The sequence below is a fragment of the Myxocyprinus asiaticus genome, chromosome 24 (genome assembly GCF_019703515.2).
Source record: "Myxocyprinus asiaticus isolate MX2 ecotype Aquarium Trade chromosome 24, UBuf_Myxa_2, whole genome shotgun sequence".
In the NCBI taxonomy this organism is placed as follows: Eukaryota; Metazoa; Chordata; class Actinopteri; order Cypriniformes; family Catostomidae; genus Myxocyprinus; species Myxocyprinus asiaticus.
In genome coordinates, this window is record NC_059367.1 from 34111787 (window position 1) to 34131027 (window position 19241).

Here is a 19241-nt window from a genome sequence, read left to right on the forward strand (position 1 = left end):
CTTTGCTACAATGTAAAGTAGTGAGTGTACAGCTTGTATAACAGTGTAAATTTGCTGTCCCCTCAAAATAACTCAACACACAGCCATTAATGTCTAAACCGCTGGCAACAAAAGTGAGTACACCCCTAAGTGAAAATGTCCAAATTGGGCACAATTAGCCATTTTCCCTTCCCGGTGTCATGTGATTCGTTAGTGTTACAAGGTCTCAGGTGTGAATGGGGAGCAGGTGTGTTAAATTTGGTGTTATCGCTCTCACTCTCTCATACTGGTCACTGGAAGTTCAACATGGCACCTCATGGCAAAGAACTCTCTGAGGATCTGAAAAAAAGAATTGTTGCTCTACATAAAGATGGCCTAGGCTATAAGAAGATTGCCAAGACCCTGAAACTGAGCTGCAGCACGGTGGCCAAGACCATACAGCGGTTTAACAGGACAGGTTCCACTCAGAACAGGCCTCGCCATGGTCGACCAAAGAAGTTGAGTGCACGTGCTCAGCATCATATCCAGAGGTTGTCTTTGGGAAATAGACGTATGAGTGCTGCCAGCATTGCTGCAGAGGTTGAAGGGGTGGGGGATCAGCCTGTCAGTGCTCAGACCATACGCCACACACTGCATCAAATTGGTCTGCATGGCTGTCGTCCCAGAAGGAAGCCTCTTCTAAAGATGATGCACAAGAAAGCCCGCAAACAGTTTGCTGAAGACAAGCAGACTAAGGACATGGATTACTGGAACCATGTCCTATGGTCTGATGAGACCAAGATAAACTTATTTGGTTCAGATGGTGTCAATCAGGCGAGGTGCACAAAGACAAGTGTGTCTTGCCTACAGTCAAGCATGGTGAGATATTCAGATGCAATGTGTTGGATGTGCATTATGTGTAACCCCTGACATTTATTTTATAATGTTTGGTGCTTATTCAGTTTCTTCCTATTGAGTTTCAAAAATGGCTCTATTCGAGGGGCTGTACGATGTTAGCCAATAGGAACACCCTAAATCTAAAAGAAATAAAATGCTGCAAAAGCGTACAACATACAATAAATAATAAAAGTTCATTTATTTCAGTAATTCAACTCAAATTGTGAAACTCGTGTATTAAATAAATTCAGTGCACACAGACTGAAGTAGTTTAAGTCTTTGGTTCTTTTAATTGTGATGATTTTGGCTCACATTTAACAAAAACCCACCAATTCACTATCTCAAAAAATTAGAATATGGTGACATGCCAATCAGCTAATCAACTCAAAACACCTGCAAAGGTTTCCTGAGCCTTCAAAATGGTCTCTCAGTTTGGTTCACTAGGCTACACAATCATAGGGAAGACTGCTGATCTGACAGTTGTCCAGAAGACAATCATTGACACCCTTCACAAGGAGGGTAAGCCACAAACATTCATTGCCAAAGAAGCTGGCTGTTCACAGAGTGCTGTATCCAAGCATGTTAACAGAAAGTTGAGTGGAAGGAAAAAGTGTGGAAGAAAAAGATGCACAACCAACCGAGAGAACCGCAGCCTTATGATTGTCAAGCAAAATCGATTCAAGAATTTGGGTGAACTTCACAAGGAATGGACTGAGGCTGGGGTCAAGGCATCAAGAGCCATCACACACAGACGTGTCAAGGAATTTGGCTACAGTTGTTGTATTCCTCTTGTTAAGCCACTGCTGAGCCACAGACAACGTCAGAGGCGTCTTACCTGGGCTAAGGAGAAGAAGAACTGGACTGTTGCCCAGTGGTCCAAAGTCCTCTTTTCAGATGAGAGCAAGTTTTGTATTTCATTTGGAAACCAAGGTCCTAGAGTCTGGAGGAAGGGTGGAGAAGCTCATAGCCCAAGTTGCTTGAAGTCCAGTGTTAAGTTTCCACAGTCTGTGATGATTTGGGGTGCAATGTCATCTGCTGGTGTTGGTCCATTGTGTTTTTTGAAAACCAAAGTCACTGCACCCGTTTACCAAGAAATTTTGGAGCACTTCATGCTTCCTTCTGCTGACCAGCTTTTTAAAGATGCTGATTTCATTTTTCAGCAGGATTTGGCACCTGCCCACACTGCCAAAAGCACCAAAAGTTGGTTAAATGACCATGGTGTTGGTGTACTTGACTGGCCAGCAAACTCACCAGACCTGAACCCCATAGAGAATCTATGGGGTATTGTCAAGAGGAAAATGAGAAACAAGAGACCAAAAAATGCAGATGAGCTGAAGGCCACTGTCAAAGAAACCTGGGCTTCCATACCACCTCAGCAGTGCCACAAACTGATCACCTCCATGCCACGCTGAATTGAGGCAGTAATTAAAGCAAAAGGAGCCCCTACCAAGTATTGAGTACATATACAGTAAATGAACATACTTTCCAGAAGGCCAACAATTCACTAAAAATGGTTTTTTTATTGGTCTTATGATGTATTCTAATTTTTTGAGAGAGTGAATTGGTGGGTTTTTGTTAAATGTGAGCCAAAATCTTCACAATTAAAAGAACCAAAGACTTAAACTACTTCAGTCTGTGTGCATTGAATTTATTTAATACACGAGTTTCACAATTTGAGTTGAATTACTGAAATAAATGAACTTTTCCACGACATTCTAATTTATTGAGATGCACCTGTAGTCCCTTTTAACTTTAACAACCATAAGGTCCATTGTGTTGACAACATCACTGTGCAATGTGAATAAACCATGATGCTGCACAGTCTCAACTTGGCTCTGTCCCACAGAGATGAGGTCACAGTCAGGATAGCACAGAAAGGCTTGAATGTTTACGAGTGCAGAGGAATTTACAGGCAAGAAAGAATGAGGGAAAAAGCAGTCTCTGAATTTGACATCTGTCCGTCGCAAACTCTCCATGACCCCACGCTCACTCTCTTTTATACAGCAACTCTCCTGCACATGGCCTCTGTTCAACTGATAACTGTTCAATCTGTGCAGGTGCATCTGAAGTCTTTTCAGACAGTTATGAAAGAAAGTGAAAATCCTTTATGGCTTTAAAGCTTATTGACCTTTTGTAAAAACTCATTAATGGGAAAGAGGGGAATAAAACTTAATTCCAAACTTACTGTGATTGGGTTCAACTAATGTAGACCTTTAGGGTTAGACCTAGGACTAGTAATGACAACATTTGGTGGCCACAGCCCAGTATAAAATATATACGATATATAATATATACTGTATATTACATATATGCTGCCATATGGGTTATCCACGCAAATTACCAAACTCAAAACTTACACATATTTTTGTTTTCTTTCCATAAAAGGAACTGTGTGTGTAAACTACAAAAAATATTGAGTATGACTTGTACAACCCCAATTCCAAAAAAGTTGGGACAGTATGAAAAATGCTAATAAAAACAAAAAGGAGTGATTTGTAAATTATATTCACCCATTATTATATTGAAAGTTCAACTGCACATTATATGATGTTTTACCCTGTGAATTTCATTGTTTGTTTTTTAATGTACAGTCATTTAAAATCAGATGATTGCAACATGCTTCAAAAAAGTTAAGACAGGGGCAATTTAAGACTAATAACAATTTGACGAGTTAAAATAACAAGGCGATGTGAAACAGGAGATGTTAAACAGGTGAGGCAATCGTGTCATAGTATATAAGGAGCCTCCAAAAACAGCCTAGTCTCTCAAGAGCGATGATCATTTGAGACTTGTCAGTTTGCCAACAGATTCTTCAGCAAATAAACCAACACATTGAGAACAATGTTCCCCAAAGACAAACTCGAAGGATTTTGGGCATTTCTCCCTCTACAGTGCACAATATAGTTAAAAGAGTCAAGGAATCTGGTCAAATCTCAGTGCGTAAAAGGAACACGAAAACCACTTCTGAATGCGTGTGATCTTTTTAAGACATCACTGTCTTAAAAAACATCATTCATCTATAATGGATATTATGAATATGGGCTTGGGATTACTCATCCACAGATGCAAGTTAAGACTTTACTATGCAAAGCAGAAGCCATACATCAACACTGTCCAGAAGCATTGCCGACTTCTCTCGGCTCGGTCTCATCTTAGATGGAAAGTAGAACAGTGGAACTGTGTTTTTTTGGTCCGATGAGTCCACATTTCAAAAAGTTTTTGAAAAACACAGCCGTTGTGTTATCTGGCCAAAGAGGAAAAGGACCATCCAAGCTGTTATCAGCGTCAGGTCCAAAAGTCAGTGTCTGTATGGGCCAGGGGTGTCTCAGTGCCCGTAGCATGGGTAAATCACACATCTGTGAGAACACCATGAATGCAGACAGATATGTACACATTTTGGAGCAGCATATACTGCCATCCAGCACGTCTTTTCCAGAGACGTCCCTGCATTTTCCAGCAGGACAACTTCAAACCACATACTGCCCAAATTACAAATGCATGGCTGTGTAAGCAGAGAGTGAGGGTGCTAGAATGGCCTGCCTGCAGTCCTGACCTGTCTCCAATTGAGAATGTGTGGTGCATTATTAAGCACACCATCTGGTAACGAAGACCCCATAAAATTATGCAGCAAAAGACCTACATAATCGAGGATTGGGGGAAAATTCCACTTTCTAAATTTAACAAACTTGTGTCTTCAGTGCCCAAATGCTTAATAAGTGTTATTAGAAAAAATGGTGATGTTTCACAGTGGTAAACACTCGACTGTCCCAACATTTTTGGAGCGTGTTGCAATCATCTGATTTGAAATTACTGTACATTTTCAAAAAACAATGAAATTCACAAGGTAATACATCTTATAATGTGTAGTTGTACAGCTTTCAATATAGCAAAGGGTAAATATAATTTACAAATCACTCATTGTTTTTATTAGCATTTTTCATACTGTCCCAACATTTTTGGAATTGGGGTTGTACAGATACTTGGCATATATTGGCTATACATACAGTCACGAATTCTTTACGACATACAGATGAGAATTAACTGTTTACCTGCTGTGTCCTTATTGTCCTGCAATTTAGAAAGCAGTTCTGAGATGGATTTTTTCTGGGCCTGAGCGATATAGCTGAGATTCTCACTGTCCAGAACCAACAGGAACGCCTGCAGGTCCAAAACCAGCCGGGCCAGCACTGCAGAATCAAACAAACCACACGTCATTCAGAAAACATTTAATCCTACAGCACATCAAGGGGAAAACCACAACCATGTTATGAAGTTATGAATAGAAACCAAATGGATATCTTGAATGAACTTATATAGACATAAACGCAAGTTAAAACTATCTCCCTGACTAACCTATAACTATAACTATAACTACTATAACTATAGAGTACTATAACTTATAACTAATGCTCATTGTTTCCAGGAAAAATCTGTTTTTGATTTATAAACCACAAAAGTAATCAGGCCCGCATCTACATAAACAGAAAAACACATGCCTCTAGCACACACGCACTGCAAAGAAACAAAGATGCATAATGGTTACCATAGTCATTAATTTTTACTTTCGTTTTTATTTCTATTCTATTTCCAATATGCCGTTTCAATTTGGCTTCATTTTCGTTCCGTTTAGTTTGAAGGCATGAAAATCTATTTTAGTTTAGATTCACTGTTTCCAGCCATTTATTTTTAAGTTAGCAAAACTGTTTTAAATTTAGCATCGCTTCAGTTTCATATAGTGAGCACCAGGGCCGTTTCAAGCTATTTTTTTTTATTTTATATATATATATATATATATATATATATATATATATATATATATATATATATACTTAAAATGCGAGACCATTCATAGGTGGGCCTGGACTCGTTGGGGGGGTTGTGCGCTCCAAGTAAGGTTTCGCTTAGGGCCACTAAGTAGGATTTCACTTAAGGCCCCCAGCAGGATTTTGCTTAGTGTTAACAGTCATATACAGTGCATCTGGAAAGTATTCACAGCGCTTCACTTTTTCCACATTTTGTTACAGCCTTATTCCAAAATGGAATAAATTAATTATTTTCCTCAAAATTCTACAAACAATACCCCATAATGACAACGTGAAAGAAGTTTGTTTGAAAACTTAGCAAATTTATTAAAAATAAAAAACGAACAAAAAATCACGTACATAAGTATTCACAGCCTTTGCCATGTCAATCAAAATTGAGCTCAGGTGCATCCTGTTTCCACTGATCATCCTTGAGATGTTTCTACAACTTGATTGGAGTCCACGTGTGGTAAATTCAGTTGATTGGACATGATTTGGAAAGGCACACACCTGTCTATATAAGGTCCCACAGTTAACAGTGCATGTCAGAGCACAAACCAAGCCATGAAGTCCAAGGAATTGTCTGTAGACCTCCGAGACAGGATTGTATCGAGGCATAGATCTGGGGAAGGGTACAGAAAACTCTCTGCAGCACTGAAGGTCCCAATGAGCACAGTGGCCTCCATCATCCGTAAATGGAAGAAGTTTGGAACCACCAGGACTCTTCCTAGAGCTGGCCGCCCAGCCAGACTGAGCGATCGGGGGAGAAGGGCCTTAGGGTGGTGACCAAGAACCCGATGGTCACTCTGACAGCGCTCCAGCGTTCCTCTGTGGAGAGAGGAGAACCTTCCAGAAGAACAACCATCTCTGCAGCACTCCACCGATCAGGCCTGTATGGTAGAGTGGCCAGACGGAAGCCACTCCTCAGTAAAAGGCACATGACAGCCCGCCTGGAGTTTGCCAAAAGGCACCCGAAGGACTCTCAGACCATGAGAAACAAAGATTGAACTCTTTGGCCTGAATGGCAAGCGTTATTTCTGGAGGAAACCAGGCACCGCTCATCACCTGGCCAATACCATCCCTACAGTGAAGCATGGTGGTGGCAGCATCATGCTGTGGGGATGTTTTTCAGCGGCAGGAACTGGGAGACTAGTCAGGATCGAGGGAAAGATGAATGCAGCAATGTACAGAGACATCCTTGATGAAAACCTGCTCCAGAGCGCTCTGGACTTCAGACTGGGGCGAAGGTTCATCTTCCAACAGGACAACGACCCTAAGCACACAGCCAAGATAACAAAGGAGTGGCTCCGGGACAACTCTGTGAATGTCCTTGAGTGGCCCAGCCAGAGCCCAGACTTGAACCCCATTGAACATCTCTGGAGAGATCTGAAAATGGCTGTGCACCGACGCTCCCCATCCAACCTGATGGAGCTTGAGAGGTCCTGCAAAGAAGAATGGGAGAAACTGCCCAAAAATAGGTGTGCCAAGCTTGTAGCATCATACTCAAAAAGACTTGAGGCTGTAATTGGTGCCAAAGGTGCTTCAACAAAGTATTGAGCAAAGGCTGTGAATACTTATGCACATGTGATTATTTTTTTAAAGACATTTTTTAATACATTTGCAAAGATTTCAAACAAACTTCTTTCATGTTGTCATTATGGGGTATTGTTTGTAGAATTTTGAGGAAAATAATGAATTTAATCTATTTTGGAATAAGGCTGTAACATAAAATGTGGAAAAAGTGAAGCGCTGTGAATTCTTTCCAGATGCACTGTACATAACCCTTGCACAAATTGGATAAGCGATAAGAACGCCCGTATGTAAAATTTAAAATTGGGGTAATGGGCAAAAAAGCTGCATGGGCATATGGGCTTTTGCTTAAACTGTTCATGAATCATGACCTTACCTGATAAAGGAAAACCGTTTAAAGTGTTACATGACCTTACAAGTGGCTTATTAAGCATAATCGGTGTAAGAACGTGCATGTAAACACGCTCACTAACACTGCCGCATGCTGTGTGTGTGTGGTTGTATCTTTATTGTATGCTGGCAGAAGTCATTTAGAATTGAATTATCCTCCTCTCTTGAATGGCTGAAATTGTTGCCCACTGTGATTTTTGATCATGCTGTGATATGTGGTGACTTGAGGAGAAAAAGAGGCCCTCTACCTGTTGTATAATGTTTTAGAGAGAGGCCTGTTCTCTGTCTTGCCCTTTTTATGTTGGCTGCAGACAAACAGGCCACTGTTCAAGCCCTTACCACAGTAAACATACAGAGACTCTACACACTGTGTACATTACAGAGACACCATCAGTGGGCCTTTGTGCTGCAGTCAGTCAATATCTCTCTCTCTCTCTCTCTCTCTCTCTCTCTCTCACACACACACACACACACATAATTTCACACTCTCGCTCTCCCTATTTCTCAAAGTATATCTATTTAGTGGTTTTTGCTAAGGCAAGTAACACTACTACTATCTTTATATGTCCCTTCTCTTCATCCCATGTGATGAATCACAACAGAAAATCCTAGTCCTTCACAACACGCCATGACGATCTCTATTTAGTGAAAAACTTCAACACAAGCCAGCTGTTGTGATATAACTGAATGGTCTTTTGAAAAGCTCTCTGCAGGGAACCACTTCAAGACCTGCATGAAGCTTTTGAAACCCATGGGTACAACTGATGATTCATAACTCATTTATAGACCCCATGAAATCACAGTTTGTGTTTTGTGTATTTTAGTCCATATCTGTTAGCTTTGAGTTCATTTATATGCTAGCTAGTGTAGTGTGTATGCCTAAAGGCTGACAAAATAGACTTTTAGCAGATATTTGAATATAAATACAGACTTTTTTTCCAAGAAAAATGGACTAAAAATATTGATGACTCATCTTGTTCACAGGGGCACATACAGATTTTTGCCCAATCAAATGCTCTCTAGAATGAGAAAGTCCTTCCTCAAATGATAAACAAACTCTAATCACCCTTTCACTTTCAGAGTCTCATTTTTGTAATGCGTGAAAATGTAGGCTACTAGAGAAGAAAAGGAACTAGGATGAGCTTTCTTAAACACTGTCATGTTTATACCAGAGAGAAAAGAAAAGTGTAAATGTGGCTACTTGTCTGAAGCCGAGCTTTTATCATTTGCCAGATGAACCGGTGCGTAAGATCCAAGGGGTGAAGTTTCAAACAAAGCCCTTTAACTTACCAACACTTTTAGGGTTTTTCCTGCATTTCACATTTTTGGAAGCATTAGAAGACTAGTCATGGAAGATTAGTCATTTAGTGAGGTTGACTAGTTTATGTAGAGTTTTTTTATAAGTATAAATTTTTTTACACAAATCTTCATGTTGCCACTGAATGTTATTGTACCCTGACATTCTTTGGTACCCCTACAACACTTCCAGCAGTGGTTAAAATTTTGGTAAGAAAAAAAAACTTTCGACCAAACTGTCGCCGAATTAACAGTAAGATCAATCCGTTTCATCAGTGGTGCTTAAATTAGTCTGCAGTGAATACACTATGCATGGTAAACCTCTTGGAAAAGTGTCTCTAAATTGATCCTCATTAAAGCACGACCAGTAGAGCCATTCACATTCAGACGGTCGTCTAATTCAGACGGAGTATCTGCCATGAGTGTTGCATTTTAAAGACAATGTGATGACTCTACATTCTGCTCCATTCCATTGTGCCCCGACTTGCTGTTTTTTAATGCACAAATGTGTTTAATTTAACACCCCTAAAGCAACGTGTCCGATCGGGCCAGGTGAACCAACCTAAACCAAGAATTCAAACCAGCCTAAACAAGCCATTCCCATGAGTTCAAACAGGGTCATTGCTTAGTACTATAGACACCTGACAATGCCTCTGTAGTGCATCTCAAGCAACCTTTGCAAGAATGCAAAAAGAGCTTTGAGAACCCAGTAAATCCAACCACAATAAAAAATTTGTGTACCTTCTTAAGACTGAGGATCTTGTTTGACCCAGCTGTGGAGAACATGGAACAAGGGAGCTGATGGTGAAAAGCCTGTTTCTATTTTCCACTGGCTTCAGGATTCTTAACAGGTTTACTAACAGATATGCTAGTCCACGTGGAATTTGTAGACTTTTTTGCATTTTGGGAGGAAATCTGTGGAATTATGTATTTAAATAATCTGTTTCATAAAATGTGTTAAATGGAGCTGAGAGTGCGACACTCTTATTCGTAGATGAAAGCAAAATCAAATTAGCCAAAATAACAAACATGCAAGAGGTGGGGGAGAACTTTGTGAAAGACTGGCGATCCAATTCTGTGGAAACCGGCAGAAATTTTGAAAGACCCTGTTTTAAAACTTCGTTTTCAATTTCCTAACATCATTGTTTTCCAAAGTATGTGGTATTGGAGAGCATTTTCAAAATACTCAATTTTCGCTGGAGGAAAACACAGTTCTAGTCCACATCCATGCTAATACGTTTTCGTTTGAAAACGCATCTTTTTCTCTATGTTTTGGCCTTCCGTCCACACTGAGACGGCGGTTTTGTCCTGCGAAATTGGAGCTTTTTTTGAAAGTGCTCACCCATGTGGAAACATTTGAAAACGCTGTCTTCATGTTGTAGTGTGGACAGGGAAAACAGAGACATCTGAAAACGATTGTCTTGGATGCAGTCATGTGATCCATTCAACCCAAAACAATCAAGATGGCGGCCCATGTTGTAGCAGCGTTGTTGTGCCTGATATCATTCACTGATGATAGCGTTGTTAAAGATAAATGTTACTTTGTACAACCTTCACATTGCATTCCTTCAAAGGCAACGGGAAGTTTACTCGGACTTCTGTCCGGTGACAGAACATGAGGATAACTGCGTTTCGTGTGGACGGAGAGTGTTTCGAAAAGGAAAACTCTGTTTTCAAATGTATCCGGATTAATGTAGACGTAGCCCTAGTGTGGATGTGAGGTGTTAACAGTAAAAAAAATTTAGCAATATCGTATTGGTGTGGACGTGGACTGAGCCTGCAGAAATGTGGTAAAGAGATAATAATTTTGCAAAAATAATATTTTTGGAGGATGGGCTGGAGATTTAGTTACCTATGTTGTATACACTTTATATACATACATACATTTATCATAATGTATATAAACTAGGATTGCCAATAACTCTACTAACTATGGTATTTTGGCTGAAACTGTGGTAAAAAGTTTTGTAAAGTAGGGCAATATGACTTCCGTAATGCATAATCATGGAATCCAGTCATAAAAAACGGAATTAACCAAATGCGGAATGTCACGGAATTTGATATATTTGGGATAAAATGAATGCATGAATGCACATTTAGTCAAATTAAAATCATGACCTATTGTGATGATATAAACCACAAAAGGTATAGATTTAATTGAATACATTTACAGTCTGCATGTGCTGCGTGCTTCAAAAGGAATGTGGGAGGCACGCTCGGTCTTTGCAGACTATATACTGTATATTTTTTAATTAAATCGAAGGCATTTGCCATTCAGTAAGCACATTACGCCATACAGCAAACTGTTTATCTGAAGTTGTGAAGCTGTGTCGTCAAAAACATACAAACTGAAAGCGCAAAAACATTGAATTCAGAAAAAATTTAACAGAGAACACAGAACTTGGGAAAAAATAATACATAGGGTCCTAGTAAAGGAAATGTGTTAAAATTGTGTTTAAAAATTGCATCTTTGGCAGCACCCTGTAAGTATTCAGATAACTTCCAGATTTCATATTAACATACAATAAATAAAGAACAAATAAATTAAAATAAAAGTTAGCTTAGAGGCACAGTTTACAGTTAAACATTGTATGGAAATGACCAGAAAGCAGTTTTTCTTAAGGAAATTGAGGGCTGTAAAGGAGATGGCAAATATCACTTACATAGTTACCGCCTATTCCAGAAGCTTCCTGTAAAAAGTTTGAGATGAAATGTTAGTTTTCATTTATTGAACACGCTGACCTTCAGATGTGACAGATTTGGCACTAGAGTGCTAACAGTAAAGTCATTAAGCAAACAGAGCCTTAACCAGATGTCAATGGCTGACTGTGGTGGAGGCTCTACATCCTTCAGATTGTCATTCTCAAGGTTTCAGTCTTCAAACTAGCCTTACTTCTTCTCCAAAGTCCTCCATTTCCCCCTGCTCACAGTATTTGGGCAACCTTTAGCTCCTCTTCCATGAACAGATGATCAAAGCAATGTGTAGACTTCATCTTTACTCCCTTAAAATGACTGTATATGTACTAATATGAAACATTTAACTAGATGTAATAATACATGGCATTCACATGTTTTATTTCTTTATTTTCACATTTAGGTTAAATAGGATTTGATTCCTTTGACATTCCACTGTTTTCGTTAGACTTGAGCCAATAACAACTGTTCACTATGAAGTTGCCCCACCCATTTCCGCTTTTGATGCAAGTACTGTAAAATGTGTGGAGGATAAATATTGAGCATCGTCATAACAACCAAAGGTCAAAGGTCAAACTAACCAGCTGAAAGATGCCTACTGGTTTCCATTAAAATCAAACACATGCACAAACTCACATCCTTTATTGCTGTCATGTTCTACTGTTTGTGCCATATTTCTCACTTCATTTCTTCTAACCTTTTTTCTTTGAAGCATAAAATTCACCTACCTAAAGAGGATAGATAATGTGCTTTATCTTCAGTTCTAATTATTAATCATAAGCTTGAAATTGTGATTTATAATGTTAAAAATTAATAAGAAATAATGAACTTATCACAAAATAGGGTGGTCAGGACACCAATGGGATCTTGTATTATCCCGAAGGGGTTTGTTTTGCAATAATGTCTGACTAATCGCACATAATCCTGCTGCTTACATGGCTACTTTCCAAATAAATAAATAAATTGACATGAAATATTGATTTGAGTGGAATTTTTTTATGTGAGAAAAAAGGCCCCAAAATGAAACTAGCACAGCTGTGGAGATAATCAGTCAATTATACAGTTTAACGGTCACTATATAAAAACATTTGACCTCAGATTGCCACATTGCCTGACTGCCATTGACCAGTCAGCATCAGACGTATTCCACAGAGCCATATAACTACCCGGATTAATCACAAACTGTGTTTATAACAGATGCTTCTGCTTAGCAGTCATTGTTCAGAACAAAATCTGTGTCATCTTCATCCTCTAAAGCTTCAACTGTCTGTGATACTTGTGACACCAAACTTGCACAGTAAACAGAGTTTACTGTAATGTTGCAGAACAAAAATGCTGATTAAACATTTTGTTCCCATTTCACATAAAATTAACTGTTTGATGAGGTAAATTACTGTACTCTTTGTACAAATTGTACTCTGTCATTTCATTATCTCTATATTTAACCTTCCCTTTTAAGACAGAGCCCTAAGGGTAAATGGTTTTATCCATCAAGATGTGAAAAACATAGAGGGCACTTGTTACTCTCCTTACACTGAATTGGGGCACTATGGGTGAAATGCATTAAGAATGAACTATGCACACTTATAGTGCCATTTATTTGCACATGCTGCCTGTGTTGTTTTAGTTCCCGATTCACAAAGGGATGCATATCACAACTTTAAATTTAGGGATGAATGCACCATGCTATATTTTTTAAAATTATAATTTATTGAATTATCTTTATTTATGGGCCTTTCTCTGCAAATATTACTATATACAGTATATTAGCATATTATGTAATTAAATTTAATAACATTTTTTTATTGATTGACAGCCCTAGTAACTACTTAAACGAGACTAAACTGATTTGTAAGGTTGGGACAATACATACAATTTCAAAATATCGCAAAACAAAATGAAGAATCATATAGAGGCAAAATTCGATATTTCAGAATTTGTATAATTGTTTTCTGTCCATGTAATCATTAAAGAAATGACCCACTGAACATCAAGATCTCTCTGTAGCTTTTGTTGACACTATTTACAGGGTTCACACAAGGCCCTTGAAGTCCTCAAAGTGCTTGCAATTAGCTTTTAGAAAGTCTGGTATACCTATACATATATACATACCTATATATCTATATCAGTTGTGCTCAAAAGTTTGCATACCCTTGGAGAATTGGTAATATATGTACCATTTTTAAAGAAAACATGAGTGAGCAGGCAAAACACATTTCTTTTATTTCTTATGGGATTCATATTCAACTGTAGGTTATAACAGAATGGCACAATCATAAAACAAAACATGGCAACAAAGAAAAAAATGAAATGACCCCTGTTCAAAAGTCTGCATTCCCTTAGTTCTTTATACTGTGTATTGCCCCCTTTAGCATCAATGACAGCGTGCAGTCTTTTGTAATAGTTGTCTATGAGGCCCCAAATTCTTGCAGGTGATATTGCTGCCCATTCGTCTTGGCAAAATGCCTCCATGTCATGCAAAGCCTCTGGTCGTCTTGCATGAACCGCACGTTTGAGATCTCCCCAGAGTGGCTTGATGATATTAAGGTCAGGAGACTGTGATGGCCACTCCAGAACCTTCACCTTTTTCTGCTGTAACCACTGGAGGGTCAACTTGACCTTGTGCTTAGGGTCATTGTCGTGCTGGAAAGTCCAAGAGCGTCCCAAGCGCAGCTTTCGTGCAGAAGAATGCAAATTGTCTGCCAGTATTTTCTGATAACAAGCTGCATTCATTTTGCCATCAATTTTCACAAGATTCCCCGTGCTCACACGCCCCCAAAACATCAGTGAGCCACCACCATGCTTCACAGTGGGGATGCTATTCTTTTCACTATAGGTCTTGTTGACCCCTCTCCAAACATAGCCCTTATGGTTGTGACCATAAAGCTCTATTTTGGTCTCGTCACTCCAAATTACAGTGTGCCAGTAGCTGTGAGGCGTGTCAAGGTGTTGTCGGGCATATTGTAACCGGGCTTTTTTGTGGCATTGGTGCAGTAAAGGCTTCTTTCTGGCAACTCGACCATGCAGCTAATTGTTGTTCAAGTATCGTCGTATTGTGCTCCTTGAAACAACCACACTGTCTTTTTCCAGAGCAGCCTGTATTTCTCCTGAGGTTACCTGTGGGTTTTTCGTTGTATCCAGAACAGTTCTTCTGGCAGTTGTGGCTGAAATCTTTCTTGGTCTACCTGACCTTGGCTTGGTATCAAGAGATCCCTGAATTTTTCATTTCTTAATAAATGATTGAACAGTACTGACTGGCATTTTCAAGGCTTTGGATATCTTTTTATATCCTTTTCCATCTTTATAAAGTTCCATTACCTTGTTACGCAGGTCTTTTGACAGTCCTTTTCTGCTCCCCATGGCTCAGTATTTAGCCTGCTCAGTGCATCCACGTGAGAGCAAACAAACTCACTGACTATTTATACACAGACACTAATTGCAATTTAAAAAGCCACAGGTGTGGGAAATTAACCTTTAATTACCATTTAAAACTGTGTGTGTCACCTTGTGTGTCTGTAACAAGGCCAAACATTCAAGGGTATGTAAACTTTTGATCAGGGCCATTTGGGTGATTTCTGTTCTCATTATGATTTAAAAAGGAGCCAAACAACTATGTGATAATAAATGGCTTCATATGATCACTATCCTTAAATAAAGACAGTTTTTTTTTGCATGATCAGTCATATTTTCAAAAACATTGCCAAAAATTTAACAATTTCTGCCAGGGTATGCAAACTTTTGAGCACAACTGTATATATATCTATATATATCTATATATACTCTCTCTCTCTCTCTCTCTCTCTCTATATATATATATATACAGTATATACTGTATATATATAGTATGTAGGAGCCATTTATAATATGATTTTTCACTTTTCTGTGTACACCTGAGTTAATTTAGTACCCACCGTGCCCTTTAATGTGATTTGTCTACATGCAATATACAGTACATTTTGAACTGTGGGGGGAGCGGGTGTGCAGGTGTAACATCCGAGGTTGTTACCCCTCCTACCAACCACCAGAGGGAGCCCTCTCCCGAATACTAACTCTGTACCGTTTCTTCTTTGGTGACTTCCTGTTTAAACTATATAAATACCATGCTGTTCCATTTTGACTTTGTGAAATATTGCCAATTTACCCTGCCTTACCAAGCGGTTTTCCATTGCATTTGCTGATTGTTTTCATGTTATGACCATTGCCTGTTTTCCTGGATTTACTGCCTTTTGGATACCCCTTTATTTTGTTTGCCTTGTTGGACTGTTTTTTTGGTTTATTGGATTATACCGCTTGTTTTACGACTACCTCTATTTGCCTACCGATTTGGATTGTTTGCTTGTGTTCATAATAAACTTCCAACACACGGATCCTAACACCATCTCCATGGCCAGTTCATTACAGAATACTTCGCCCAGCATGGATCCAGCAGAAGTTTCACAGCTCCAGGCTGCATTCGCGCACCAGTGTGAGGTATTAAGGGGTTACCAAGACCAGCTGAACAACCTACGAGCTGCCAACGAATGTTTGACACAATACATTCACTCACTGCCAGCTCCCCATGCTAAACCGATAAGCTTTGCTCTACCTGATAAGTTTATGGTTCTGCTGAAAAATGCTGGGGTTTTTACGACAATGCAAGGTATTTTTCTCAAATCAGCCTGAATCATTTGATCAAGATGCCAGGAAATGTTCTTTTTTGATATCACTGCTTACCGGCAAAGCTCTCGATTATCCCAAACAGCGGCGGCCCAAAGATACTCAAATCCAGGTTTCATTTGATTACTTCATTCAACAAATCCACAAAGTCTTCGAGTATCCAGCAGGCAGCCAAGATATCTCTGTTCAGCTACTTCATCTATGTCAGGGTCATCGATCAGCAGCGGATTATGCAGTTCCGTTCAGGACACTAGCGGCTCAGAGTGGGTGGAATGATGTCACTCTGAAGACTGTTTTCCGTGAAGGGCTTAACCTGAAACTCAGGATGGAACTGACCCGCAAGGGTGAAGGTACGAATCTTTCTGAATACATAACTATGGCCAACAAGATTGATAAAATGCTTCACGGCCTCAGTTTCGCTTCACCTCGAATTCTACAGTCTCAGTATAGGCCCAGGCATCCACTGTATCACCCGAACCCATGCAAGTTGCTTACACTCGCGTTTCCATGGAGGAACACCGACGTCGACGCAACGAAAACCTTTGCTTTTATTGTGGCTCACCAGGTCATCTCAACACTGCATGTCCATACAAGAAATCAAGATCTCCTGAGTCAAGGCAAAATGTGAGTACAATGAACACTGTATCACATGTTTCACATAATTTTCTGTTACCTGTAGAGGTCTCCATTGGTGATCATGTAAAGTGTTTTACAGCTTTAGTGGATTCTGGTGCTGCTGTTAATCATTAACCAGGAGACTGTACAAGAACTCAACATACCCACCATTCAATGCTCCCCAACGATTAACATTACCACTGTTGACAGCACTCCTATTGGTACTGGCATAACCCAACAGAATATTCCGATAACCATCAAGGTTGGACTTTTTCCATGTAGAAAACATTTCACTATGCCATCAACTCACCCAAGCACGCTCTTATCCTGGGTCATCCCTGGCTGGCCATCCATGACCCATCGATATCTTGGAACCAAGGTGAGCTCACGCAATGGTCAAGTTTTTGTCACAAATATTGTCTCCATGTTGCTGTTTCCATGCCTTGTCTTATCACCAGTATTGAGAGTCCCGAATCACAGAAGGAGCCCACGATCCCCAAGGAGTATGCAGAGTTCAGTGAGCTGTTTAGCAAACTCAAAGCTACACAACTTCCTCCTCGTCCATGGGACTGTGCCATTGAATTTCTGTCCAATACAGCCCCACCGAGAAGCAAGGCATATGCACTGTCACGCCCCGAGACCCTCGCCATGGAGAATTACATTGAGGAAGCCCTTGCCTCCGGTTACATCCGTCCCTCTACCTACCCAGCTGCTGCAGGGTTCTTTTTTGTAGAGAAGTAGGATGGAGGTCTACGTCCCTATATCGACTATCGAGGCCTGAACTCTGTCACCATAAAGTACCGTTACCCATTACCGCTTATCCCCTCAGCCCTTGAACAACTCCATGAGGCAAAGATCTATACCAAACTTGATCTGACAAGTGCTTATAACCTTGTCAGAATCTGAGAAGGGGGTGAGTGGAAAACTGCTTTCATCACCACCACACTACACTATGAATATTTGGTCATGCCGTATGGACTTGCTAACGGCCCTTCGATTTTCCAGTCTTTTATCAATGAGATATTCAGAGACTTACTGAATCATTGTGTGGTGGCTTACATTGACAACATCCTCATCTACTCACAAGACATGGAACAACATATCCAGCAAGTCAAGACAGTTCTATCATGTCTCCAGGAACACCAACTATTTGTCAAGGCAGAAAAGTGAGTTCCATACCTACCATACCACTTTCCTAGGCTACAATATCAGCCATCAAGGTGTAGAAATGGATGTCTCTAAGATAACAGCAGTCACCGAATGGCCTTGACCTTCAAAAATCTAGGAACTACAGCGGTTTCTGGGCTTCGCCAACTTCTATTGCCGTTTCATCAGGAATTACAGCATCATTGCAGCCCCACTCACGTCGTTGCTCAAGGGAAAGCCCAACAAATTGCCTTGGAACGATGCCGCATACCAGGCCTTCATCTCCCTTAAGTCAAGCTTCATGACCGCTCCAATACTGAAACTTCCTGAACCCAATCTTCCCTTCGTCGTTGAGGTAGACACTTCAGATTGCGGGATTGGAGCGGTCCTGTCACAACATCATGGAACACCAGGCAAGCTTTACCCTTGTGCTTTTTTTTTTCTCCAGAAAATTGAACTCTGTAGAACGTAACTATGATGTGGGAAATAAGGAATTACTTTCCATGAAAGCAGCCCTCAAAGAATGGCGTCACTGGTTAGAGGGGCAGTCCACCCTTTCCAGGTTATCACCGATCACAAAAATCTTGAATATATCAAGGCAGACAAGAGACTGAACCCATGTCAAGCCCGATGGTCATTGTTTTTCACCAGATTCAATTTTACAGTCACTTACCGCCCTGGCAGCAAGAACAGTAAGGCAGATGCACTTTCACGCAGACATGATCCACCCTACCTCCAACCTCACCCTAGGTCCATTCTGTCACCTTCTGTCATCATAGCACCGATTAGTTGGGACATCATGGAGGAGATACAATGAGCTCAACAGAATGAACCATCACCGCCTAACTGCCCCCGACAAAGCACTACGTACCCCAAGCTCTACGTCAGAGGACTATCCAATGGATCCACACTTCCTTGAGCACTGGACATCCTGGCATCCAAAGAACTGTTACCCTGGTGCGTAATTCCATCTGGTGGCCAACTTTGATTCATGATGTAACTAACTATGTAAAGTCTTGTCAGGTGTGTGCCCAATCCAAGACTCCCAGAGAACTGCCCACGCGGTTGCTTCAACCACTGCCAATACCACAAAGACCATGGTCCCACTTGTCCATCGACTTCATCACAGACCTGCCAAACTCCCATGGTATCACTACCATTCTGTTAATAATAGATTGATTTTCTAAATCATGTAGACTTGTCCCTCTCAAGGGTTTACCCAATGCCATGGAAACTGCTAATGCTTTGTTCCATGTC

The 19241-nt window shown here is 40.2% G+C and overlaps 1 protein-coding gene across 4 annotated transcripts in view; it reads right to left on the reverse strand.

The window, feature by feature from the left end:
* si:dkey-220o5.5 (actin filament-associated protein 1-like 1) overlaps window positions 1–19241 on the reverse strand; it is a 125675-nt gene that overhangs the window by 74038 nt on the left and 32396 nt on the right. For 3 of the 4 annotated variants that reach the window (XM_051652827.1, XM_051652826.1, XM_051652825.1), the window contains one exon: window positions 4905–5042. In XM_051652827.1, coding sequence (XP_051508787.1) covers window positions 4905–5042 — 138 coding nt within the window. Of the gene's footprint in view, window positions 1–4904; window positions 5043–11536; window positions 11564–19241 lie in introns of all 4 variants that reach the window. The other variant, XM_051652828.1, reaches the window with a different exon arrangement.